The 27386-nt window shown below is 47.8% G+C and overlaps 1 protein-coding gene across 3 annotated transcripts; it reads left to right on the forward strand.

Annotated features, from left to right (window-relative positions):
- Positions 1 to 739: 739 nt before the first annotated feature.
- ankrd39 (ankyrin repeat domain 39) lies at positions 740 to 26527 on the forward strand. Of its 3 annotated transcripts, none has more exons than XM_080217024.1 (6): positions 740 to 821; positions 4482 to 4629; positions 5657 to 5760; positions 12969 to 13172; positions 16568 to 17028; positions 26506 to 26527. In XM_080217024.1, the coding sequence occupies exons 2-5, from the start codon at positions 4527 to 4529 to the stop codon at positions 16721 to 16723; spliced, it is 567 nt and encodes a 188-aa protein (XP_080073150.1). In that variant the 5' UTR covers positions 740 to 821; positions 4482 to 4526; the 3' UTR covers positions 16724 to 17028; positions 26506 to 26527. The 3 variants fall into 3 exon arrangements, with proteins under 3 accessions (XP_080073150.1, XP_080073151.1, XP_080073152.1); XM_080217025.1 differs by lacking the exon at positions 740 to 821 and adding an exon at positions 840 to 1061; XM_080217026.1 differs by lacking the exon at positions 740 to 821 and adding an exon at positions 1087 to 1165.
- Positions 26528 to 27386: the final 859 nt, after the last annotated feature.

Genomic DNA, 27386 nt, shown 5'->3' on the forward strand with positions numbered 1-27386 from the left:
TTGGCACATTCTCCCTGTGCCTGCATGGGTTCCCTCTGGGTGCTCCAGTTTCCTCCCACACTCCAAAGGTGTGTAGGTTAGGTGGATTGGCCATGCTAAAATTAACCCTTAGTGTCCAAAGATGTGCAGCTTAGATAGATTGGCCATGCGAAATGCTTAGGTGGATTGGCCATGTGGAGTTCCCCCTTAGTGTACAAAGATGTGCAGCTTAAGAGGACTGGCCACACTAAATTGCCCCTTACTGTCAGAGGGACGAGCAGGGTATTACATGGGGTTATTGGAATAGGGCCTGAGTGGCATTGTTATCAGTGCAGGCCTGATGGTCCAAACGGCCTCCTTTCTGCACTATCAGGGTTCTATGCTCTTTAATGGGAGCTTACCTTATTTCCAGCTGGGCAGCAGTGACATTTCACCGGCTCTGAAGGCGCGGTGGCCACGAAAGGCGCTGTGTAAAGTCCAGATGTTCTGTGTTTGCTGGGGCTGGCGGTCTGGAAGGGGGCAGAGGTGGCCGGGTGAGTGATTGGAACCACTGAGATTGTGTGGGACTCTGTTCACAGCGGCAGCGTCTGCAAACCGCAAGCTTGCAGCAATGTTAAACCCTGAAAGGATGACTGGGGTTTGCAATGAAGTTTGGTGACAAGGTTTGTGGTTTTTAAAGGAAGTTCCGCGATGGGTGATCTGGTCTCCCTGATTGGCTGCTTAAATTTAGATACATTTGGGATCCCGCCCCTTCTGCTCTGTGATTGGCTGCCAGGCTGCTCTGTATCTCTTTGCCTGGTTATTTTCAGAGGCTGCTTGCTGCTTTAAGCAGCTCTCCAGAGGTGAGTTTGTACCGACGAGCACACACGGTGATACTGTTTGAATGTTGCTGGAACAAAGTGCTGACTCACCCAGAGCTTTCTTGATGTTAATTCTGCGGTTTGCACTCAGCTCTGTGCACCCTAGGCCGGATCTTCTCCCCACGACCCTTGTCTTTATCACACGCTCCCCGGGATTCAGCAATTTGCCAGTTTCTAGTCGGACTTGACGCGGTACAGCCTCCTGGGCTTGTGATACAAGAGGTGGGCACGTCTGGCCTTCTGTTCTTCCATGGGCCGAGAGTGTCACTGGCAAGACCAGCATTTGCTGACCTTCAACTGAGTGGCTTGTTGGACCATTTTAAAAGGTGGTGAGACTGTGGAATTCGTTGCCATGGAAGGCCAGTTCATTGAGTATGTTTAAAGTTTATTTATTAATGTTACACATAGGCCTACATTGCAATGAAGTTACTGTGAAAACCTCCTAGTCATTCAGATACACTGAGGGAGAATTTAGCACCTAACCAGCATGTCTTTCGGACTGTGGGAGGAAACTGGAGCACCCGGAGGAAACCCACACAGACACGGGGAGAATGTGCAAACTCCACACAGACAGTGACCCAAGCCAGGAATTGAACCTGGGTTCCTGGTGCTGTGAGGCAGCATTATTAACCACTGTGCCACCATGCCGCTCTTTCAAGAGGGTTTTGGTAAATCTGTGGAATTTGTTGCCGCAGAAGGCTTTGGAGGTTGGGTCATTGAGTATGTTTAAGACAGAGATATATAGATTCTGGATTGGTAAGTGGGTCAAAGGTTATGGGGAAAAGGCAGGAGAATGGGGTTGAGAAACATATCAACTCTGATCAAATGGTGGAACAGACTCAATGGGCCAAATGGCCCAATTCAGCTCCTTATCTTATAGTTTAGAGTCAGCCCACATTGCTGTGCAGCTGGAGTTAACTGTAGGCCAGATTCAAAAAGGCAGAATTCCTTTTCTGAAGAACATTAGCAAACAAGCAATGATGGTTTCACCATTTCTGTGACTAACTTTGCATTCCAGATGTTTTCATTAATGGAATTTAAATTTCACTCTTATTGTAATAGCCCCCAAATCCCAGTGCAATGGAACAAGGTACAATGTGGCTTTTCTGTACAGTGGGCAGAACATAGAACATATCCGAGGAAAAAGGCTATCACTGTCCACCCTATCTAAACCTCTAATCATCTTACATGTTTCAATAAGATCCCCTCTTAGCCGCCTTCTTTCCAGCGAAAACAACCCCAAATCCCTCAGTCTCTCCTCATAGGACCTCCCCTCCATACCAGGCAACATCCTGGTAAACCTCCTCTGCACCCTCTCCAAAGCCTCCACATCCTTCCTGTAATGTGGGGACCAGAACTGCACACAGTACTCCAAGTGCGGCCTGCACTGACAACAATCCCACCCAGGCCCTATCCCAATAACACCATGTATTTACATTGCTAATTCCCCTGACACGAGGGGGCAATTTACCACGGCCAGTCCACCTAACCTGCTCATTTTTGGACATAAGGGCAATTTAGCGTGGCCAATCCACCTAACAACACATTTTTGGACACTAAGGGGCAATTTAGCATAGCCAATCCACCTAACCTTTGGGCAGTAAGGTGGCATAGTGGTTAGCACTGCTGCTTCACAGCGCCAGGGACCCAGGTTCAATTCCTGGCTTGGGTCACTGTGCGGAGTCTGCACATTCTCCCCGTGTCTTTGTGCGTTACCTCCGGGTGCTCTGGTTTCCTCCTGCAAACCAAAAGACGCGCTGGTTAGGTGCATTGGCCATGCTAAATTCTCCCTCAGTCTACCCAAACAGGCGCTGGAATGTGGCGACGAGGGGATTTTCACAGTAACTTCATTTCTGTGTTAATGTAAGCCTACCTGTAACACTGATAAATAAACTTTAAGCTGAACTCACACATCTTTGCACTGTGGGAGGAAACCCATGCAGACACAGGGAGAACATGCAGACTCTACACAGACAGTGACCCAAGCTGGGAATTGAGCATGGGTCCCTGGCATTGTGAAGCAGCAGTGTTAACCAGTGTGCCATTTTTGGGATTCCTGAAGTTAAACGAAAATGCTGGAAATGTGGAAAGAGGAAGTGAATATCAATGCCCGAATATTAGAATTCAAAGGTGTCTGGAGGTGGAACGGTTTGAATGAACGCTGAATTGGAGAAAACATGAGGGGACATCTGGGATTTCTCATAGCACCCATGTGGAGGGCAGGAGTGGTGAAATGACAAGCAACTGGATATTTAAAAAGATGTTTGTTTATCTGGTGCTTTTCCCGATTGCCAAACGCCTCAAAGCATTTCACCCCAACTGAAGTACTTTTCAAACAGAGTCACTTGTGGATGACACAGCCTCAAATTTGTGCACAGGAAAATTCCACAAACAGCCAAGTGATAATGACCAGGTAGTTTTGTTGTGATGTTGGTTAGGGGATAAATGCTTTTGGGATGCCTGTGGCGAATTCCCCTGATTTTATTTGATATGTTATTGTCACCTGTGTTGGTATACAGTGAAAAGTATTGTTTCTTGCGTGCTATACAGACTTAGAATTCATAGAATACATAGGGGAAAAGGAGAGGGTGTAGAATGTAGTATTGCAGTCATAGCTAGGGTGTAGAGAAAGATCAGTTTAATATTTAATTTCTTGTTGTCACGTGTATTGGGATACAGTGAAAAATATTTTTTGATTTATTATTGTCACATGTATTGGGATACAGTAAAACGTATTGTTTGATTTATTGTTGTCACCATGTATTGGGACACAGTGAAAAGTATTGTTTGATTTATAATTGTCATAGAAACCCTACCGTACAGGAAGAGGCCATTCGGCCCATCAAGTCTGCACCGACCGCGGTCCCACCCAGGCCCTACCCGCACATCATGTGTATTGGGATATGGTGGAAAGTATTGTTTGATTATTGTCATGTGTTTGGGACACAGTGAAAAGTATTGTTTCTTGCACACTGTCCAGCAAAACATACCGTTCATAGAGTACGTAAGAGAGAAGGAAAGGAGAGAGTGCAGAATGTAGTGTTATAGGTATAGTAGGGTGTAGAGAAAGGTCACCTTAGTGCGAGGTAGGACCATTCAGAAGTCTGACAGCAGCAAGGGAGAAGCTGTTCTTGAGTTGGTTGGTACGTGACCTCAGACTGTTGGTGGCCATGCCGGTTTGTTACATTCTCTGGAACAGGCGGATGCTCCACGTGGGCACTGGTTCTACATTCCTGGGGCAAAGAAGTGGGGCTGAAGGGGTGCTGGAGCCTGGTTTTGTGATGTAGTTGCCGTCTCGTGCAACTCTGGGCGCCTCTGGCCAATTACAGCATTGTCACTGCAACCTCCTAAATCAGTTGAGGCTGACAATCAACCCTGGAATTTTCTAATGGCTCAGATTTTGCCTGCGATCCCTGTTTCCCAGTTAAAAACTTCGCCGACAATGAAATTTTATCCGTATGGTTAGAGGTTTGTAATATCACTGAACTTGGACCAGTACTGATTTTCACAGTGACTTCATTGCAGTGTTAATGTAAGCCTACGTGTGACTCTAATAAATAAACTAAACTAAAACCTCGGAGGAATGTTTTAATCATTAAATTCCTGTGTTCCTGTTGATTGCATCTCTGTTCTCCCTTGCAGCTGGGGTCCACCAGATAGCCACTCAACAACAGAAGGCAAAGAACCATGGCTTCCGATAGCCATAGTTTGGATTGTAGATGCTGTTCTCATGACTCCTCAGTGCCCAGTAGTGTACACCAGACACTGGAGGAGATGGACTTTGATAGAGGTACATTTCCGTTTCTGTGTGGGGTGGGCCATTGAACCAGCAAGTTAATGCATTGATATTCTGCCTTCATTAGAGGCCATTTCTTCCCTAGGAACATTATCTGTGGTGTTACTAAGGCAATTTGGACCGAAGAATGAGTTTGCATTGATGTACAGTGCCTATCACTGCCTTGGGATGTCCTGAAGTGTCCGGCGGATAGTCAAGTATTTTTGGAAGCTCTTATTACAGGGATGAATAGGTGGTACAGTGGTTAGCGCTGCTGCCTCACAGCACCAGGATCCGGGTTCAATTCCTGGCTTGTGTCACTGTCTGTGTGGAGTTTGCTCAAACTGGAGTGGCACAGTGGTTAGCACTGCTGCCTCACAGCGCCAGGGACCTGGGTTCGATTCCAGCTTGGGTCACTGTCTGTGTGGAATCTGCATGTTCTCCCCAGGTCTACATGGGTTTCCTCTGGGTGCTCCAGTTTCTTCCCGCAGTCCGAAAGATGTGCGAAATTCTCCCTCCGTGTAACCTGAAGAGGCACCGGAGTGTGGTGACGAGGGGATTTTCACAGTAACTTCTTTGTAGTGTTAACATAAGCCCAGCTTGAAACTGGGATTGCTTTCCTTGGAGCAGAGAAAGATAAGGGGAGATTTGGTAGAGCCATTCGCAATAATGAAGGGTTTTAATTGAGCGAATCAGTTTTTACCAGCAGCACAGTCAGTAGTCAGAGGAGACTAAGAAAGTGAAATAAGTGGCATGAAGAGATTGTAGTGAGTTGCCCACAGGAGAAAAGGGGTAATCAGGTGCAGATCCAATGGGCCGATTGGCCTCCTTCTGCACTGTGGGGATTCTAAGAAAACAGTTCAACTTCAGCTGCTTATTGCCTGAAGGGCTGTGATCTGGGAGGTACAGCCTGAGAGGATGGTGGAAGCAGATTCTATAGGAGTTTTTAGACAGTGATGAGACAGCGCATTCAAGATGGAAGATGTGATGGTTAAATAACTGGCGCACTCCCTGACACGGTTTCTCTTCTTCCCACATGTAGGCATCTGGTCCGCAGCCAGTACCGGTGACTTCAGCAGGGTGCAGAGGTTTCTGGAGAAGGGAACAGACCCGAACGTGCCCGACCTATCTGGCTATACTGCATTGGTGAGTGATGATGTGACTCTCTCCACAGCTGACAGTAAAACAGTCAGGCCCTGCTCAAACTGGGGTGGTGCAGTGGTTAGCACTGCTGCCTCACAGTGCCAGACCTGAGTTTGATTCCCTGCTCGGGTCACTGTTTGTGTGGAGTCTGCACGTTCCCCCGTGTCTGCGTGGGTTTTCTTGGAGTGCACTGGTTTCCTCCCACATCTGAAAGACATGCTGGTTAGGTGTATTGACCCAAACAGGTGCTAGAGAGTGGTAACTTCATTGCAGTGTTAATGTCAGCCTTCGTTCTGACATACAGATAAAGTTTACCTTCCATTCCTTAATTGTACTCTTTTTCACCGGATGTGTGTGTGTCGCTGGCAATGCCATCCCTAATTGCCCCTTGCTGCCTCACAGCACCAGGGATCCCAGTTGAATTCCTGTCTTGGGCCACTGTCTGTGTGGAATCTGCATGTTCTCCCCATGTCTACGTGGGTTTCCTCTGGGTGCTCCGGTTTCCTCCCACAGTCCAAAGATGTGCGGGTTAGGTGGATTGGCTATGCTAAATTGTCCCTTAGTGTCAGGGTGACTAGCTAGGGTAATTGCATTGAGTTGTTGGGCTAGGGCCTGGATGGGTTGTGGTCAGTGCAGACTGGATGGGCCAAATGGCCTCACTCTGCACTTTAGGATTCTACGATTCTGTGAACCCAATTCAAATTGAACCACTGACTGCCTGAAGCATGAACCCAAGAAGGAATTCACCTTAACAACACTAAAGTACCTTACTCCCCCTTTCTCCCTGGGCAAATATGGCCCACCCTCTCCGTCAAACTGTTGCATAGTCTCAACCAGACCTAGAAGGACAGAGAGGACAGGAGAATCAGGAAAGCAGAGAGAGAGATAAGAATTTACCTGTTAAAAACCTGTTTAAATTAGTTGAAAGCACTTTGTTCCTTGTAGAACTGTTTAAATCATTTAAAAGCATTTTTGTGGGCTTTTTGCATTTACCGCTTTAAGAATTCTGAGGGAGTGGTTCGAAGGGAGTTGTGGGCCAGCAAGCTTTAAATCAGCGCCAGGTTTAAAAGGAGGCCTGGTATAGACAGCGGGCAGCATCGGAGTGGGCAGCGGAGTGAGGGGGAAGCAGAGTGAGCTATTAGGGCTTAATATCAAAAGGGCTGGAGAGAAAAAGGGCCAGGTGAGTTCGTGTCGAAATTTTCAATACTACTACAGTGAATAATGGAGGGGCATGTGATGTGTTGTTTCTGTATAATGTGGGAGCTGGTGGACCCCAGGGTCCTTCCCAGTGACCATGTCTGCAGTAAGTGCAGGTTGCTGGAGGATCTCCAGCTCAAGGTAGATGAACTGGCCTCTGAGCTACAGACACTGAGGCTCATCAGGGGGAGAGAGGGTGCCATTGTCAATGGGGTGCAAGTGACATCCACCCCCCCTAGACAGGCTAACTCTAAGGGTCAGGAACAAGAGGGGGCTGCTGAGAGGAGGAAGGGGGGTGGGGAGCAGAGGCCTCAGCCTCTCAATCTGCATAACAGGTTTGAGTTCTTGCTTCCAGTGTGGACGAGGACGAGGGAGGTGAGGTCGGTGAGCAAACTGCACACGGTACAGTGATGCAGCAGGACATAGGCAAGGAGAAGGTGAAAAGGAACGTAGTAGTGATTGGGGATAGTGGGGTGAAGGGTATTGACACTGTCCTTTGTCACAATGACAAAGTGCACAGAAGGGTGTGTTGTCTGCCTGGTGCTCGGGTTCGGGATGTCGCATCTGGGCTGCAGAGGAACCTGGAGTGGGAGGGTGAGAATCCGGTCGTTGTGGTACATGTGGGTGCCAACGACATAGGCAAAATGCAGACTGAGGATCTGGGGAGGGAGTATGAAAAGCTGGGAATGGAATTAAAAAGTAGAACCGACAAGGTGGTTATCTCTGGGCTACTGCCTGAACCGAGTGCAGACGGGCGTAGGGTTGACAGGATTAAGGAAGTGAATGGGTGGCTCAGGGATTGGTGTGGGAGGAATGGGTTTGAATTTATGGGGCATTGGCACCAGTATTGGGGTAGGTGGGACCTGTTCGGGTGGGATGGGGTTGGTCTGAACCGTGCTGGGACCAGAGTGCTGGCGAATAGAGTGAAGAGGACTGTAGACAGGGCTTTAAACTAATTGGGGGGGGTAGGGTGCGAGGGTAGGTGACATTACGGGGTCTAAAGGTAAGGGAAGAGGCCGAGGATGTCCCAATAATAGAGGGAGTGGGGGTGTGAGTATGGTTGGTGGCGTTATAGCAAATAGGGTCCAGGTGAAGGCTGGGTTGCGGGCACTTTATCTGAATGCATGAAGCATTCGGAATAAAGTGGATGAGCTGGTGGCGCAGATTGGCACAAATGGATATGATCTGGTGGCCATTACAGACATGTGGCTGCAAGGTGACAGGGACTGGGAGCTGAATGTCCAGGGGTATCAAGTGTTCAGGAAGGATAGGCGGGAGGAAAAAGGGGGGGGCGTAGCTCTGCTGATTAAGGATAGCATCAGGGTGGTAGCAAGGGATGATATTGGAGCCAAGGAGCAGAAAGTGGAATCGTTGTGGGTAGAGATTAGGAACAGCAAAGGGAGGAAGACACTGGTGCGTGTTGTCTATAGGCCCCTGAATAATGATCTGGAGGTGGGGCGGGCTGTTAACGCACAAATAAGCGCGGCGTGCAGGAATGGGATGGCCGTAGTTATGGGGGATTTCAATCTACATATTGATTGGTCGACCCATGTTGGACGCGGTGGGCTCGAGGAGGAGTTCTTGGAATGCTGCCGGGATAGTTTCCTGGAACAGTGTGTGTTGGAGCCGACGAGGGAGCGAGCTATCTTGGATCTGGTGTTACGTAATGAGGCGGGTAGAATTAGGGACCTTGCGGTGAAGGATGCTCTTGGGGAGAGTGATCATTGTATGGTGGAGTTTCTGGTGCAGATGGAGGAGGAGAAAGTGGGTTCCCGGACCCGCTTCCTTTGTTTGAACAGAGGGGAGTACGGTAGGATGAGAGAAGAATTGGCGAATGTGGACTGGGGGAACACGTTGGAAGGTAGGTCTGCTGAGGAGCAGTGGAGGATCTTTAAGGAGATCTTTCTTGGTGCTCAGCGGAAATTTATTCCGATGGTCAAAAAGGACAGTAGGAGGAGAGGTAATAAGCCGATGATAACGAAGGAGGTGAAGGAAAGTGTTAAATTAAAAGTGGATGCGTTTAGAGTAGCTAAGAGTAGTGGGCGAGAAGAGGATTGGGAGAGGTTTAAATGTCAACAAAGTTTGACAAAGAAGTTGAGAAAGAAGGGTAGGAGAAACTATGAAGCTGGGCTAGCGCTTAATATAAAAAAGGATAGCAAGAGTTTTTATAAATATATAAAAAGGAAGAGGCTGGCTAGGGTGAACGTTGGTCCCTTAGAGGATGAGAAGGGGGACTTAGTGGTAGGGGATGGGGATATGGCTAAGGTATTGAATAACTTTTTTGTTTCTGTCTTCACGGAGGAGGACGTGAATAATTTGCCGGATGTTAGAGATGGAAAGGTGGTAGGACTGGAGGGTCTTAATGACATTACTGTTACTAGAGAGGCGGTGCTCGACAGACTGGAGGGGCTGATTGTGGACAAGTCGCCAGGACCGGATGGAATGCATCCGAGGGTTCTGAAAGAAATGGCGGAGGTGATAGTGGATGCCTTGATGGTTATTTTCCAGACATCGCTGGATTCCGGGGAAGTGCCGGAAGATTGGAAAACTACTAATTTTACGCCGTTGTTTAAGAAGGGTGCCAGGCAAAAGGCAGGGAATTATAGGCCGGTTAGTTTAACGTCTGTTGTAGGTAAAATGTTAGAATCCGTCATCAAGGAGGAAATAGCGAGGCATCTTGAGAGGAATTGCTTGATAGAGCAGACGCAGCACGGTTTCGTTAAAGGGAAGTCGTGTCTGACAAATTTGCTGGAGTTCTATGAGGATGTGTCTAGGGCGGTGGATAGAGGAGAGCCGGTGGATGTGGTCTTCCTTGATTTTCAGAAGGCGTTTGACAAGGTACCTCACAGGAAATTATTGCAGAAGGTCAGGGGACATGGAGTTGGGGGTAGGGTGTTAGCGTGGATAGAGGATTGGTTGTCAAATGGGAGGCAGAGAGTGGGGGTCAACGGGTGCTATTCGGATTGGCGGATGGTGACTAGTGGAGTGCCCCAGGGGTCGGTGCTGGAGCCTCAGCTATTTACCATTTATATAGATGATCTGGAGGAGGGAACCGAGTGTATGGTGTCGAAATTTGCTGATGACACCAAGATTGGTGGAACGGCAAATTGTGCGGAGGGTGTGGAGAGTCTACAGAAGGATCTAGATAGGCTGGGCGAATGGACCAGGAACTGGCAAAAGGAATTTAATGTTGGCAAGTGCGAGGTGGTCCACTTTGGTAGGAATAATGGTAGCAAGGACTATTACTTACGTGGCGAAAAACTGCAGCAGGCGACGGTGCAGAGGGACCTCGGGGTCCTTGTGCATGAGTCGCAAAAACCCAGCTTGCAGGTGCAGCAGGTGGTCAGGAAGGCGAATGGGATGCTGGCCTTCATAGCGAGGGGGATTGAATATAAAAGTAGGGAGGTCTTGCTGCGGCTGTATAGGGCATTGGTGAGGCCGCAGCTGGAGTACTGTGTGCAGTTTTGGTCGCCGTACTTACGCAAGGATATTTTGGCCTTGGAGGGAGTGCAGAGGAGGTTTACTAGGATGATGCCAGAGTTGAGGGGGTTGAGCTATGAGGAGAGGCTGAATAAATTAGGCTTGTACTCGTTAGAGTTTAGAAGAATGAGGGGAGATCTCATTAAGACGTATAAGATGATGAATGGGATGGATAGGATAGAGGTGGAGAGACTCTTCCCGCTCAGAAAGGACAGTAGGACTAGGGGGCACAGCCTCAAGATAAAGGGGGGGCGGTTTAGAACGGAGTTGAGGAGGAACTTCTTCACTCAAAGGTTGGTGAATCTCTGGAATTCCCTGCCCGTTGAAGTGGTGGAGGCTGCCTCGCTAAATATTTTTAAGACGCGGGTTGATGGGTTTTTGATGAGAGAGGGGATTAAGGGTTATGGGGAGAGGGCGAGAATGTGGAACTGAGCCATGACAGATCAGCCATGATCTTATTGAATGGCGGGGCAGGCTCGAGGGGCTAGATGGCCTACTCCTGCTCCTATTTCTTATGTTCTTATGTTACTTATCCTGTCTTTCTCTGACATTAGTACAGGGGCCTGGGATGTCCACTGGTGTATAGTCAGCTTGCAAGTTGGGCAGTGGACCGTTCACATCATAGGATCCCTGCAGGGCAGAAGGAGGCCATTTGGCCCATTAGACCTGCACCGACTCTCTGAAAAAACATCTTAACCAGGCCCACCCCATCTCCACAACCTCACATATGTACCATGCTAACCCCGTCTGACCGACACTAAGGGGCAATTTAGCATGGCCTGTCCACCTAACCTGCACATCTTGGGACACCAAGGGGCATGGAGGAGAACACAGATAGTGACCCAAAGCCAGAATTGAACCTGGGTCCTCGGCAGCAGTGGCACCATGCCTCCCCAATTCTCCCTCAGTGTAACTCGAACAGGCGCCGCAGTGTGGCAACTAGGGGATTTTCACAGTAACTTCATTACAGTGTTAATGTAAGCCTACTTGCGACACTAATAAATAAACTTTAAGTCTTTTATCCCTGCTCCCATTCCAGTAAATCTCCTGTCCATCCTCGACATCTTTCCCACAACAGTGGTCTACAGAATTGAACATAATATTCCAGCTTGGGCTAAACCAGAAAGATCTAGACAAATTTCCTTGTATTGGTACTTTAAACCTCTGTTCATCAGCTATGTGATCCCTGTGACTTCTCAACTTGCAGGCATTGTGACTGCTGTTCATGCATGCCACCTTGTGGCTGATTCAAAAACAGCAAAGACAAGAGGCCAAGGGCCTTCATGACACCAGGAGGCACAAACTGGTCCAAAGTAACAATCCCAGCACCGTCTCATAACAGACAGCGATGTTTCAAAGTGGCTAGGGTTCCACTGAGTGGCGTGGTTTCATCTCCCCAATCTGGAGAATCTACCCCGATTCTCAGTCCAAACCGCAAGCAAGTATAATTTATCATGGGCAGCACAGTGGTTCGCACTGCTGCCGCACAGCACCAAGGATGCGGGTTCAGTTCCTGGCTTGGAGTACAGTCTGTGCAGAGTTTGTATGTTCTCCCCATGTCTGCGTGGGTTTCCTCTGGGTGCTCCGGTTTCCTCCCACAGTCCAACAGATGTGCAGGTGAGGTAGATTGGCCGTGCTAAATGGACCCTTAGCGTCAGGGGGATTAGGAGGGCAAATATGTAGGGTTGTGGGAATAGGGTCTGGGACGATGCAGACTCGATGGGCCAAATTGCTCCTTCTACACTTAATGATTCTCTGAAAATTTAGCGTGGCCAGTGCACCTAATCAGCATGTCTTTCGGACTGTGGGAGGAAACTGAAGCATCCGGACGAAACCCACGCAGACACGAGGAGAATGTGCAGACTTCACATAAACAGTGACCCAAATTGGGAATTGAACCTGGGTCCCTGGCGCTAACCACTGCCATGATGTGGAGATGCCAACATTGGACTGGGGTAAACAGATTAACCAGTCTCATAACACCAGGTTAAAGTCCAACAGGTTTATTTGGTGGCAAAAGCCCCTAGCTTTTGGAGCGCTGCTCCTTCATCAGGATTATTATTTTTTATAGATAATTTTCCCACTTACAGTGGGAAAGTTCAGGCAGTGCTCCGAAAGCTTGTGGCTTTTGCTACCAAATAAACCTGTTGGACTTTAACCTGGTGTTGTGAGACTTCTTACTGTGCCACCATGCCGACCTCAGTACGTGAAACAGTATTTGTTTGCTTTTAAGTGGCGCGGTGTGTTGTAAGGCACAGCCTGAAAGGGCAGTGGAAGCAGATTCGACTGTGACATTCAAAAGGGAAGTGAATGAATACTTGGAAAAAGAGAAGAAAAACTTAAAGGGCTTTGGCGAAAGGGAGGAGGGTGAAGATGACTTGGGTAGCTTGCTTGGACAGGATGGGCCGAATGACCTTCTGAAGATTCAGCCAAGGGGCTACAGCCCAGCCCAGTGCAAGTCAGCTAGTTAGGCGATTACGGGAGGGGTTTGATTTGACTGCCGCTATCTGATCTTCTGCATTTATTCTCCCCAGCACTACGCCAGCCGCCGCGGCGATTATGAGATCTGTGAGTATTTACTGAGGAAGGGTGCCAACAGCAATGCTCAGACCAAAGGCGGGGCGACCCCACTCCACAGAGCAGCCTACTGTGGCCACCTCCCCGTCCTCACATTGCTGCTGTCCTATGGAGCCATGCCCACAATCACAGACGATGATGGTGCAACGCCTTTACACAAGGTAACGTGGCAACACCTTCAGCACATGTTCTGTTTCTGATGCGTCATTCCTTTTGTCTTGGTCTTTTTTTTTAAATAAAGGGGGAGATGGTGGCCTAGTGGTATTGTCACTGGAGTAATAATCCAGAGACCCAGGGAAATGCTCTGGTTAGTCAGCAGCTTTCTCCCAGGGTGGAAGAGTCAATTAACAGGGGCCATAGGTTTAAAGTGTGAGGGGCAAGGTTTAAAGGAGATGTACGAGGCAAGTTTTTTCTACAGAGGGTGGTGGTTGCCTGGAACTTGTTGCCGGGGGGAAGTAGTAGAAGCAGATACAATAGTGAATTTTAAGGGGGCATCTTGACAAATACACGATTAGGATGGGAACGGAGGGATATGGTCCCCAGGAGGGTAGGGGGTTTTAGTTCAGTTGGGCAGCATGGTCGGTGCAGGCTTGGAGGGCCAAAGGGCCTGTTCCTGTGCTGTAAGTTTCTTTGTTCTTTGCACTTTGACTTGTGTTCAAATCCCACCATGGCAGATGGTGGGATCTGAATTCACTAAAAATCTGGAAGTAAAGCATAATGAGGTGAAGTGAAGTGAGGAGGCGACCTTCCAAAAAAACAAACTCTCATGCTGTCTCACGGGGAGGCGATGGCTTAGTGGTATTATCGCTGGACTATTAATCAAGAAACTCAGCTACTGTTCTGAGGACCCGGGTTTGAATTCCATCACGGCAAATGGTGGAATTTGAATTCAATAAAAAAATGCCTGGAATTAAGAATCTACTGATGACCATGAAACCATTGTGGATTGTTGGAAAAACCCATCTGATTCACTAATGTCCTTCAAGGAAGGAAATCTGCCATCCTTACCCGGTGTGGCCTACATGTGGCTCCAGAGCCACAGCAATGTGGTTGATTCTCAACTGCCCTCTGAAATGGTCAGATGAGCCATTCAGTTTCAAGGGCAACTAGGGATGAGTAATGAATGCTGGCCTATGTGTCACAGATAAATTAAGAAAAAGGTGAAGGGTTTGATGGTGTGAATTGGAATGTTAATTGGACTCTTAAATGCCCTCTGGAATGAACCATAAATACTGAATCATGATGTGGAGATGCCGGCGTTGGACTGGGGTAAACACAGTAAGAAGTCTCACAACACCAGGTTAAAGTGGGGAGCTCTGATCTCCCCACTCATCTGATGAAGGAACAGCGTGCCAAAAGCTAGTGGCGTTTACTCCCAAAAAAAACCTGTTGGACATTAACCTGGTGTTGTGAGACTTCCTATCGTAAATGCTGGTCAGCCAGCAAAGCCCACAACCCATGAATGAATAATGTAAAAAATAATAATACTTCCTCATCCTTAATTGCTATAAAAGCAAAGACGCCTAATTCTAGGAACATCTTTCATGCCCTCAGAATGTGCCAAAACATCTTACTGCCAATGAAGTACTCTCAGAATCCCGACAGTGCAGAAGACCATTTAGCCCATCAGGTCTGCACCGATTTTCTGATAGAGCATCTTACCTAGGCCCACCCCATGCCTTATGCCTTAGGGGGCACAGCCTCAAGATAAAGGGGGGGCGGTTTAGAACGGAGTTGAGGAGGAACTTCTTCACTCAAAGGGTGGTGAATATCTGGAATTCTCTGCCCGTTGAAGTGGTGGAGGCTGCCTCGCTAAATATTTTTAAGAAGCGGGTTGATGGGTTTTTGATAAGAGAGGGGATTAAGGGTTATGGGGAGAGGGCGGGAAAGTGGAACTGAGCCACGACAGATCAGCCATGATCTTATTGAATGGCGGGGCAGGCTCGAAGGGCCAGATGGCCTACTCCTGCTCCTATTTCTTATGTTCTTATGTTCTTATCCCCATCACTCCACACATACGATTTTGCTGGGGCTAGTGATCAGAGTTAGAGATGTCGCTTGCACCCTTCAATCTAGAAGAAACTTATTTTAACTTTTCCCTTTAGATGAGAAATGTTTCTTTGTGGCCACTTGGTTGTGATGCAAGGGCCCCAGGGAGGAGCGCTGTAGGGATCTCGCCTCAACATCACACTGCATTTATGTAGCGCCACAGTAAAACAGCCTGGGTGCCTTGAGACAGAGTTATTGAACAAAGTGTGATGCCAACCCACAAGGGATAGTGGAAAGGGTAACTGGAAGTTTGGTCAAAGAGGTAGGTTTTAAGGGATGTCTTAAAGATGGAGAGAGATGGGTGATATAGGGAGGGAATTCCAGAGCTCAGGCTCCCAGGCATGGCCGCCAAGGGTGGAGCGATTAAAGTCGGGCAATGTGCAGCAGGCCACAATTGGAGGAGCACAGATCACACTTGTCCTGGTATCACTTTAAAAAAACACGATCTGGCTATCTGTGACAGCTTACTTCTGGTGTGCAAATTGGCTACTGCATTTCCTGCACAACAGCAGTGATTGTGCTGCAGAAAGGGTGGCACGGTGGGTTAGCACAGCTGCTTCACAGCGCCAGGGACCCAGATTCAATTTTGGCCGCGGGTCACTGTCTGTGCAGAGTCTGCATGTTCTCCGTGTGTCTGCATGGGTTTCCTCCCACAGTCTAAAGATGTGCAGGTTAGATGGATTGGCAATGCTAAATTACTCCTTAGTTGAAGTTTATTTATTAGTCACAAGTAGGCTTAAATTAACACTGCAATGATGTTACTGTGAAAATTCCCCAGTCGCCACACTCCGGTGCCTGTTTGGGTTACACTGAGGGAGAACTTAGCACCTAACCAGCAAGTCTTTGGATGTGGGAGGAAACTGGAGCACCCAGACAAAATCCACGCAGACACAGGGAGAATGTGCAAACTCCACAGTGACCCAACCTAGGATTCTAACACGAGTCACTGGAGCTGTGAGGCAGCAGTGCTAACTATTCTGCCACCATGCTGTCCAAAGATATGCTGGTTAGGTGGATTGGCCATGCTAAATTGCCCCTTAGTGTCCAAAGATGTGTATGTTAGTGGGATAAATTTGTGGAGTTGCTGGGATAAGGCATGGGGATAGCCTGGGAAAGATGCTCTTTCGAAAAGTCGGTGCAGATCCGATGGGCCAAATGGCCTTCTGCATTGTAGGTTTTCTGTGAGTATTTCACTGGCTGTAAGATGCTTTGGCACATTCTGAGAGTGTGAAAGGTGCTGCTCGAATTCTGAGTCTTTGCCTTTATAATGATTGGAAGGATTAGAATGTTTAAGCAATGAGCTGCCATAACTTTGACTTTTGAAGAGTTTGTGGGAAGCGTTTTAGCTAAGACCCGTAGAGGAGCAGCCCATAGTACAGACAGCCTCGGTGACTGTGCAGTTTGAATTGTAAGCAGACTGTTCTGCCAGCCCGTCCCTCCTGAATGTGGCGGGTCTGAATGCCCGCCGCTCTGCTTTTTGTTTTGATGGGTGTCTTTTGTTTGTCAGGCTGCAGAAAGGGGTCACCAGGAGGTGTGCGAGGCCTTGCTTCAGCACAACCCAGCCTTGAGGACGGTGAAAGACAAGAGATCCAGAGCACCTCACGACCTGGTGAGGGACCACCCAGCATTGAAGGAGTGCCTGCAGCCCGGGATGTTGACGTGATGCCTGCTCCCTGGTACTCAAGTTGTTGACAAACCTTCCCTGCCCTAACAATGGAGCGCTCTCAATCTTGGCAAAGGTCCACCCACCCCATTCTTTAGTCCTCATGTCACTGCATCGTCTCACGGATCAGTTCACTGATCAAGTCTTGCCTGATTTCTAACACGCATGTGAAATCTCTCAACTGGGGAAAAATTTGATGGAACGAATGATTGAAGATCTGGATTCTTTTGTTTTGTGGTTTGCTCAGTACCACAGTGAAGAGATCATCACTTCATTCAACACCCCTGAAGCAGTGACACTTTGAGGTATTAAAAATGTTCAAATTAACTGGCCGTTGTCCATCACTTTATTTTTTTCCATGCTGACATTGCTGTTCCCTTTTTTTGCTCCCCCTCACCTCCAAGTTGAAGATGACAAGACATATTGAGAAAGTGGTTAATATGGTATCTTGAACTTCGTGGCCAGAAGGTTTGCCATTCACGCCAGTGGGACTCTCTGGTCCCGTTGGCAGTGCACCCCTGCTGCGGGTTTCCTGATGATGTCATTGGGAATTTCCATTGACTTGGATTTGCTTTATTATTGTCCCATGTATTAGCGTAATGTTCATAGAGAAGGAAAAGAGAGAGTGCAGAATGTATTGTTACAGTCACAGCTAGGGTTTGGTTTGATTTGATTTATTATTGTCACATGTATTAACATACAGTGAAAAGTATTGTTTCTTGCGCGCTATACAGACAAAGCATATCATTCATATAAAGGAAAGAAGAGGATGCAGAATGTAGTGTTACAGTCATAGCTAGGGTGTAGAGAAAGATCAACTGAATGCGAGGCAGCCCCATTCAAAGGCAGCATGGAAGAAGCTGTTCTTGAGTTGGTTGGTACGCGGTCTCAGACTTCTGTATCTTTTTCATAGAACATAGAAAAACTACAGCACAAACAGGCCCTTCAGCCCACAAGTTGTGCTGATCATATCCCTACCTACTAGGCCTACCTATAACCCTCAATCCTATTAAATCCCATGTGCTCATCCAGAAGTCTCTTCAAAGGCCCTAACAAATTCGCCTCCACCGCCACCAACGGCAGCAGATTCCACTCACCCACCACCCTCGGAGTGAAAAACTTACCCCTGACATCTCCTCTGCACCTACTCCCCAGCACCTTAGACCTGTGTCCTCTCGTAGTGACCATTTCAGCCCTAGGAAATAGCCTCTGAGAATCCACCCGATCTATACATCTCAACATCTTATAAACCTCTATCAGGTCACCTCTCGCTCTTCGTCTCTCCAGGGAGAAAAGACCGAGTTCCCTCAACCTGCCCTCATAAGGCATGCCGCCCAATCCAGGCAACATCCTTGTAAATCTCCTCTGCACCCTCTCAATAGCTTCCACATCCTTCCTGTAATGAGGCAACCAGAACTGTGCATTGTACTCCAAATGGGGTCTGACTAGGGTCTTATAAAGCTGCAGCATTATCTCCCGACTCCTAAACTCAATCCCTCGATTGATGAAGGCAAAAAGGCCCGATAGAAGAAGGTGGAAGAGAGAATGTCCGGGGTGCATGGGGTTCTTGATTATACTGGCTGCTTTTCCCGAGGCAGCTGGAAGTGTAGATGGAGTCAATGGATGGGAGGCTAGTTTGCATAATGGACTGGGCTTCATTCACAACCCTTTGTGCTTCCTTGCGGCCTTGGGCAGAGCAGGAGCCAAAAGCTGTGATACAGCCAGAAAGAATGCTTTCTATGGAGCATCTGTAAAAGTTGGTGAGAGTCATTGTGGAGAGGGGGGATCTTATTGCAACTTATGGGATACTGCGAGACCTGGATAGAGTGGACATGGAGAAGATGATTCTACCAATAGGAAAAATTAGAACGGAGGGCACAACCTCAGACTAAAGAGACATTCCTTTAAAACAGGGATGGGGAGAAATTTCTTCAGAGAGTGGTGAATCTGTGGAACTCTTTGCCACAGAAGACTGTGGAGGCCAGGTCATTGAGTGCCTTTAAGACAGAAATAGGTTCTTGATTGATAAGGGGATCAGGGGTTATGGGGATGAGAAAAATATCAGCCATGATTAAATGGCGGGCAGACACGATGGGCCAAGCGGCCTAATTCTGCTCCTGTGTCTTATGGTCTTATGGACATGCCAAAATTCCTTAGTTGGCGGTGGGACTGGAGAATCCGAGCGCTAACAAACAACCTGCCACCTCCCGCCGGCAGGAAACACATGGCTGGGAGGCTGAAGAATCTTGCCCAGTTTGGGGAGATATTGAGTACAAAAATAGGCAAGTTATGCTTGTACCATTTATAAAGGTCTAGTTATGCCCCAAATAAAAGTATTGTGGCTGGTTCTCATCGCGAAACGTTAGGAAGAATGCGAGGGTCTTCAAGAGGGTGCAGAGGGAGATTTACCAGAACGGTCCCAGGGATGAGGTGGGTTTTAGCTCAAAGGTGAGGTTGGAGAAGCTGGGGTGGTTCTCCTTGGAGCAATTGAGGGCAGATTCGATCGAGGAAATGATTTGATTGGCTTAGCAGTACAAGACAGAGGGTGGTGACAGACAGAGGGTGGTGACAGACAGCTGCTTTAGCGACTGTGGGGGGCGGGGGGGCTAGGATCAGTAAGTTTGCTGATGACACAATGATTATGATGTGGAGATGCTGGCATTGGACTGGGGTAAACACAGGAAGAAGTCTGACAACACCAGGTTTCAGTCCAACTGATTTATTTGATGGTAAACTCACAAGCTTTTGAGGTTTCCCTCTTTGTCAGGTGAATGAAGAGTTCTGGCCTCAGACAGAGCATATGAAGCACAGACAGTTTACAGATTTCTGATTAGAAAGCGAATCTTTACACCTAACCTGCTGTTTCAAGTCTTAAAGTGGCTAACAATGTGAGTGGAACCTCACTGTGCTGTCTGGAGACAATACACATCTCTTTAACCTGTGATCAGTGCTCCTTCCACTCACATTGTCAGCCACTTTAAGACTTGAACAGCAGGTTAGGCGTAACGATTCGCATTCTAATCAGTAATCTGTAAACTGTCTGTGCTGTTATATGCTCTGTCTGAGGCCAGAACTCTCCATTCACCTGACGAAGGAGCTAACCCGAAAGCTAGTGAGTTTACTATCAAATAAATCGGTTGGACTTAAACCTGGTGTTGTCAGACTTTTTACTGTGTTTACACAAAGGTTAGCCAGGCCACTGCTGCAGAATTTCTGGATTGCTGTATGCCCGTGGGGGTTTTCCATTGCCTGGATGTAAATCTGTCCCTTCTAGGCCACCAGATTTAAAATTGCTGCATGTGGCATCTTGCTGTGCGCACATTGGCAGCAGTGTTTCCATCGCGATGGCTACACTTTTTAATCATTGAACAGGAAGTGCTCTGAGCTGTGATGAACTCACTATTCTAATACAAATAAGATTGCCAACATGTCCTACCTGATGTAGATCTGTCTTAAGATAGGATAAATTGGAATAGTCTTATCGGCAAGGCCTCCTATGATGTGGGAATGTGTTACAGCACATCTGTAGTTCATAAGATATAGGAGCAGAATTAGGCCTTTCAGCCCATCGCATCTGCTGTGCCATTCGATCATGGCTGATGTGCTCCTCATTCCCATTTTCCTGCCTTCTCCCCATAACCCTTCAACCCATTACCAATTTAAAAATCTGTCTAACTCCTCCTTCAATTTACTCACTGTCCCAGCATCCACCGCACTTTGGGGTAGCGAATTCCACAGACTCACAACCCTTTGGGAGAAGTAGTTTCTCCCCAACTCTTTTAAATTTGCTACCCCTTATCTTCAGATTATGACCTCTCGTCCTTAAATGCCCCACAAGAGGAAGCATCCACTCCACATCTATTTTATCGGTACTGTTTATCATCTTGTATCAATTTGATCTCCCCTCATTCTTCTAAATTCCAGAGACTATTGGTCTAAAGTGTTCAATCTCTCTTCATATGCCAAACCTCTCATCTCTGGAATCAACATGAGAACATAAGAAATAGGAGCAGGAGTAGGCCAACTAGCCCTTCGAGCCTGCCCCGCCATTCAATAAGATCATGGCTGATTTGTCGTGGCTCAGTTCCACATTCCTGCCCTCTCCCCATAACCCTTAATCCCCTCTCTCATCAAAAACCGATCAACCCGCGTCTTAAAAATATTTAGCGAGGCAGCCTCCACCACTTCAACGGGCAGAGAATTCCAGAGATTCACCACCCTTTGAGTGAAGAAGTTCCTCCTCAACTCTGTTCTAAACCGCCCCCCCTTTATCTTGAGGCTATGCCCCCTAGTCCTACTATCCTTTCTAGCGGGAAGAGTCTCTCCACCTCTATCCTATCCATCCCATTCATCATCTTATACGTCTCAATGAGATCTCCCCTCATTCTTCTAAACTCTAACGAGTACAAGCCTAGTTTATTCAGCCTCTCCTCATAGCTCAACCCCCTCAACTCCGGTATCAGCCTAGTAAACCTCCTCTGCACTCCCTCCAAGGCCAAAATATCCTTGTGTAAGTACGGCGCCCAAAACTGCACACAGTACTCCAGCTGCGGCCTCACCAATGCCCTATACAGCCGCAGCAAAACCTCCCTACTTTTATATTCAATCCCCCTCGCTATGAAGGCCAGCATCCCATTCGCCTTCCTGACCACCTGCAAGCTGGGTTTTTGCAGCTCATGCACAAGGACCCCGAGGTCCCTCTGCACCGTCGCCTGCTGCAGTTTTTCTCCATGTAAGTAATAATCCTTCCTACCATTATTCCTACCAAAGTGGACCACCTCGCATTTGCCAACATTAAATTCCATTTATCAATCTAGCAAACCTCCTCTGAACTGCCTCCAATGCCACTACATCTTTCAAAGATCCCTCCATTTACACGGGAATCTTACCCTCATCCCGGGATTAACCGGATTGAGCGACCAGGAACCGAGCATTTGCCTCTTTCTTGGAAGAGAAAACGAAAACGCGGAGGCCGGCTGATTTGTGTCCTCCCTGAAGGTGCTTGGTGTCCATACTATTTGGACATTTCTCTGTCACTGTATCAAAGCGTGCATCAGAAAGTCAATGCAACCTTTCTGTCCGCTTCCCAGCAAGGCTGACTGCAGAGACTTACTCTGGCTCATGGGCCAGTATTAGCTGAGGGCTGGGGCTGTTGTGCCTTCGGCCAGTTCCTCCTATCTGTGCTGCTTATTGTTGCCCACTGTTACTTGGCCTCCTTTCTGTCACATGACAATGGAGCGTAGAACCAAGGTCATGTGACACTCTTTTTGTTTTCTGCTGTCACAAGACCTTGGTTCCATTGTGTTGCCATGTGACCCTCCCCCTCCACCCCATTGTGGCCCGGTACCACCCAACCTTTGTTCTATAGTCCAGTCATGTGACCTTGGTTCCGCCCTTTGTCACTATTGTTGCTGGCTGTCATATGACTCTCCGTTACACTACTTTTTCTTTCTTTCTCTCTCTAAAGTTGTCTACATTCTGCCAGGGGGGGAGTGAGGAAGGGACAAAGCTGGGGGGTGGGGTGGGGGGATCTTGGACAACGACAAGCAGCGGCAATGCCTGAAGGCAACAGTCAAGCCAGTTCTGAGAGCGATGTAAGAGACGAGACGCTGGAAGGATGCTGAGCGTGGGCAAACTAGCTGCCTACAGGCCGGAGAGCTCCCGGCTCTTCGTGTCTGTGCTGTTCAGAGGTGAGCGGAAAGAATGATAAAATTCTTGTAGTGCATCATGAGGCCATTTGTCCCAGTACGCCTGCACCGACCCACCTTTTTATTGTACCTAGATGCTATCCCCATAACCCAATGTATTTACCCCACTAATTCCCCTAACCTGTACATTTTTGAACAGTAAGGGACAATTTAGCATAGCCAATCCACCTAACCTGCACATCTTTGGATACTAGGGCAGTTTAGCATGGCCAGTTCCGCTAACCAGTACATCTTTGGACACTAAAGGGCAATTTAGCATGGCCGATCCACCTAACCTGCACATCTTTGGACTGTGGAAGGAAACCGGAGCACCTGGAGGAAACTCACTCAGGCACAAGTAGAACATGCAAACTCCACAGTCAGCCAAGGCCGGAATTGAACCCAGATCCCTGGCACTGTAAGGCAGCAGTGTTAATCACTGTGCCACTGGGCATTGTGGGTGACTTACAGCAACAGCTTCACCCTGTACAGCTTCACTCACCCTGCATCAACCTCCCTCCGCAGTCAATGGCTGCTTCCAAACCCAGCCCAACATGGCAAATCGAGGAGGTTGAGAGGAGATCGGATGTACAAGGTTACAATCGTGTTGAATAAGGTGGACAAAGAAAAAATGCTGGTCCCATAAGAACTGCTAGATGCCTGTATGGAAGAAACTTTTTTACCCAGTGAATGGGACAGGCTCCGGAGTATGACGACTATGGGATTTTCACAATAACTTCATTGCAGTATTAATGTAAGCCTAACTTGTGACTCCCATAAATAGAATTTTAATACTTTAAACTATGTGTACAATTCTGTCTCTGCATTAACTGATCCACATAGCAAAACGTTCCTCCTGTACCAAGGCATCTCTAACTTCTCGACTGAGGTTTTACTTTAAACACCTTTTACTGAGTCAAAATTTAATCTTTCAGAGCTGGAACAATGACAGCTGGTGGAATTCAAATTCAGTTAGTCACTTGGAACTAAAAATGGTCTCAGTAACACTAACCATGACAACTGCTGTGAAAGCCAGTCTGGTTCACTAATGTCCTTTAGGGAAGGAAATCTGCGTCCTTACCCAGTCTGGCCTACGTGTAACTGCAGAGCCACAGTAATGTGGTTGACTCTCAACTGCCCTCTGAAATGGCCTAGTGAGCCAGTCAATTCAAGGGCAACTAGGGATGGGGCAATAAATGCTGGCCCAGCCAGCGACGCTCGTGTCCCACGAATTAATATAAAAGTCTCCAGAGTCGAAATAGAATTGAATGAGGGACAAATCTCATGGGGAGGTGATGGTTGAGTGGTATTATTACTAGATTATTAGTCCAGAAACACAGCTAATGTTCTGGAGACCCAGGTTCGAATCCCGCCAGGCAGATTATGGAATTTGAATGCGATTAAAAAAAATATCTGGAATTAAGAATCTACTGATGACCATGAAACCATTGTCGATTGTCGGAAAAACCCGTCTGGTTCACTAATGTCCTTCAAGGAAAGAAATCTGTCATCCTTAACTGGTCTGACCTACATGTGACTCCAGAGTCACAGTAATGCGGTTTATTTTCAATTGCCCTTTGCAATGTTTGAGCAAGCCGTTGGGCTCAAGGGCAATTTGGGATGGGCAACAAATGCTGGCCACACCCTGTCAAAAGAAAAAGACACTGCCAAAGCCAGCATTTATTGCCCACCCTGAAATACCCTTGAGAATATGATGTTGAGCTAATTCTTCAACCATTGAAGTCTGTGTGGTGTAGGTACACCCACAGTGCTGTTAGGGAGGGAGTTCCAGGATTGGTATTGGACATCAGTCAGTCCGTGTGGTGTAGGTACACCCACAGTGCTGTTAGGGAGGGAGTTCCAGGATTGTTATCCCCCTGTGTTATTTGAGGTGGGTGGGGGGTGGTATGCAGGGGTGGGGGTATGTTGCGTTACTGGATGCCATATTTTGCTGAGCCTTTATTCATTAACTCATTGAAAACTTTTGAACATTTGAATGGATTCCACTGAGTCAGTGAGGTAAGTAGGTCAGATGGTAGGGTGGTGAAGTCAGAGGTTGCGGGGCGAGTCAAAGCGGGGGGGGGGTCATTCAGGTTGGTTGGATGGTCAGGGAGGGAATTGGAGTGAGAGGGTTGAAGGCAAGGGGATATCAGTTGGGGATTGGTCAGCAGATGAAGGAAGGAGTTAGAGAATTGGAGGTTTGGAGCATTATAAAATCCTATAGGGCAGAAGGAGGCCATTTGGCCCATCGTGTCTGCACTGAGTACAATCCCACCCAGTCCCTAACCCCATGCCTTTACCCTAGCTAGACCCCCTGACAGTAAGGAGCAATTTAGTATGGCCAACCCAACAAACATCTTTGGACTGTGGGAGGAAACTGAGCACTCGGAGGAAACCCACGCTGACACGGGGAGAACATGCAAATTCCACACAGACAGTGAGTGTCTTTGGTTGTCGGCAGTGTGGGAGTTGGAGGGTCAGTGTGGGAAAGCCCGGGTGGGGTTGATTTAAAGTAAAGCTTATTATTAGTGTCACAAGTCGGCTTACATTACCACTGCAAGGAAGTTGCTGTGAAAATCCCCTAGTCGCCACACTCCGGTGCCTGTTCGGGTACACTGAGGGAGAACTTAGCACCTAACCAGCGCGTCTTTCAGATTGTGGGAGGAAACTGGAGCACTTGGTGGAAACCCACACAGACACAGGGAGAACGTGCAGGCTCTGCACAGGCAATGACCCAAGCTGGGAATCGAACCTAGTCCCTGGCGTTGTGAGGCAGCAGTGCTAACCACTGTGCCACCCTATTGCTCCACTCTGGTGGGGAGCCAGGAGGTTAGTTTTAGGAATTAACCTAGGAATTAAACATGGATTTTTTTTTCTATCTACTATTTCCTGGGTAACTATCCAGGTCAGTAAGTCTGAACCCTCCCAAGTCTGTATCTCAAGTTGAGAGTTTTTTTGGAGGGTTCTAGTGGTCGAGAATTGCTGGTTAGGGGTTGAAACTTGCAATTCCCTTGGCGACCTTGTGGTGGGACTTCCGAGGGTCCTGGAGTGCAGCTTTCAGGGTGCATCCGATCTCTGGCCACCTGGAAACAGGAAGATCTGGACTGTTAGACTTCTTATTTGTTACCCCTCCTAATTGGACTGGAAAGACGCACCCCCCCCCCCCCCCCACCCTCCCAGCTAATTGGTATGGCATGGTGTCCCAGTGGTTAATACAGCTGCCTCACAGTGCTAGGGACCCAGGTTCGATGCTCGGCTTGGGTCATTGGCCGTGCGGAGTCTGCATGTTTTCCCCATGTCTGTGTGGGTTTCCTCCAGGTACTCCAGTTTCCTCCCAGAGTAGAAAGATGTGTAGGTTAGGTGGATTGGCCATGCTAAATTGCCCCTCAGTGTCCAAAGATGTAAAGGTTAGGTGGATTGGCCATGCTAAATTTCCCCTTAATGTCCAAAGATGTGTAGGTTATGTGGATTGGCCATACTAAATTGCTCTTACTGTCCAAAGATGTGCGGATTTGGTGGATTGGCCATATGAATTACCCCTCAGTATCAGGAGGATTAGCAGGATTAATGTGTGGGATTGTTGTTGGTGCAGATTTGATGGGCCAAATGGCCTCCTTCTGTACTTTTGGGGATTCTATGATTCTAATCATTCTTTGAGTGTAGTTAAGATTCACATGTAGGCCAGACCAGGTAAGGATGGCAGATTTCCTTTCCGAAAGGACATCAGTGAGCCAGATAGAGTTTATACAACAATTGCTGCTCGTTTGACGTTCACCAATACTGAGATTACCTTTATACTCCATATTTTAATAAATTGAATTTAAGGTTGAACCCATGTGTAGGGTTGAATTACTAGGCTGATGACATTATCTTGACCCCGTTGGTGTCAATTTAACACTAGCTTCTCTGCTTTTGAGTCCTATCCCTCAAGGAATGAATCCCCAATGCTCTTATTGCCCTACATTGCGGCCTTTGATGTGTCTGTCTATCTCAGATCCCTCTGTCTGTTAGCCCAGTCAAACCTGCTTTCCCAGGACTGTCACTTCCTGATTCTCCTGAGCAAACACCACCATCTCACACCTTGTGTCTTGCCAGGGAAAAAGAAGAGGACGAGCTTATCGGAAGAGGATAAGAATGTCAAGTGGACTGAGGCAAGTAGGAAAATGTTCTCCATGTGATCTCCTCGGGCAGTGCGAGGGAGGAAGGTTGAGTCAGTGGGTGGCACTTTGCACTGGCATTTGGAGAAATGTGTGCAACGCGGGAAGAGTCAAATGTTAGATTATTGGCATCACGTACACTAATGAATGTCATTTCCAGTCATAGTTTGGAGTTGATCAGCCTCAGTTGATGACAGATGGCACAGAGCTTTAACCACTGATTGGGATGGACAAGATTGGCACAGAGAGGGAGAGTGCTATTGAAATGGGGTGAGGCAAGAGAGAGCGAGGGAGAGGTCTTCGAGTGCTGGGTGGAAGCTCTGGCATTAGATGAGGCATTGTGCCAATGCAGGGAGAGTCATGGAGGAATATGCAGGGTACAGTGACAGAGGGAGTGTGGTGTCGGGTGGTACAGTAAGGGATGTGTCACAGGCTTGGGTGTGCAGTGTTGAGTGTCACAGTAAGGGTGTGTGGTATTGATCATAAGACTGTAAGATATAGGAGCAGAATTAGGCCACTCGGCCCATCGAGTCTGCTCTGCCATTCAATCATGGCTGATGTTTTTCTCATCACCGTTCTCCTGCCTTCTCCCCGTAACCCTTGATCCTTTTATTGATCAAGAGCCTCCCTATCGCTGTCTTAAAGACACTCAATGACCTGGCCCCCACAGCCTTCGGAGGCAAAGAGTTCCACAGATTCACCAAACCCTCTGGCTGAAGAAATTCCTCCTCATTCTCAGTTTTAAAGGAGTGTCCCTTTACTCTGAGGTTGTGCCCTCAAGTTCTAGTTTCTCCTGTTAGTGGAACCATCCTCTCCACG

Source organism: Carcharhinus amblyrhynchos, chromosome 34, assembly GCF_965287045.1.
Source record: "Carcharhinus amblyrhynchos chromosome 34, sCarAmb.v2.hapA, whole genome shotgun sequence".
Classification (NCBI taxonomy): Eukaryota; Metazoa; Chordata; class Chondrichthyes; order Carcharhiniformes; family Carcharhinidae; genus Carcharhinus; species Carcharhinus amblyrhynchos.

What these genes read in the sequence shown, in the direction of transcription:
- ankrd39 (XM_080217024.1), top strand. Translation starts at nt 4,527, where the DNA reads ATGGCTTCCGATAGCCATAGTTTGGATTGTAGATGCTGTTCTCATGAC. An exon ending in TATCTGGCTATACTGCATTG is followed by an intron (nt 5,761 to 12,968) that starts GTGAGTGATGAT and finishes TATTCTCCCCAG; the next exon opens with CACTACGCCAGCCGCCGCGG. An exon ending in GTGCAACGCCTTTACACAAG is followed by an intron (nt 13,173 to 16,567) that starts GTAACGTGGCAA and finishes TTTGTTTGTCAG; the next exon opens with GCTGCAGAAAGGGGTCACCA.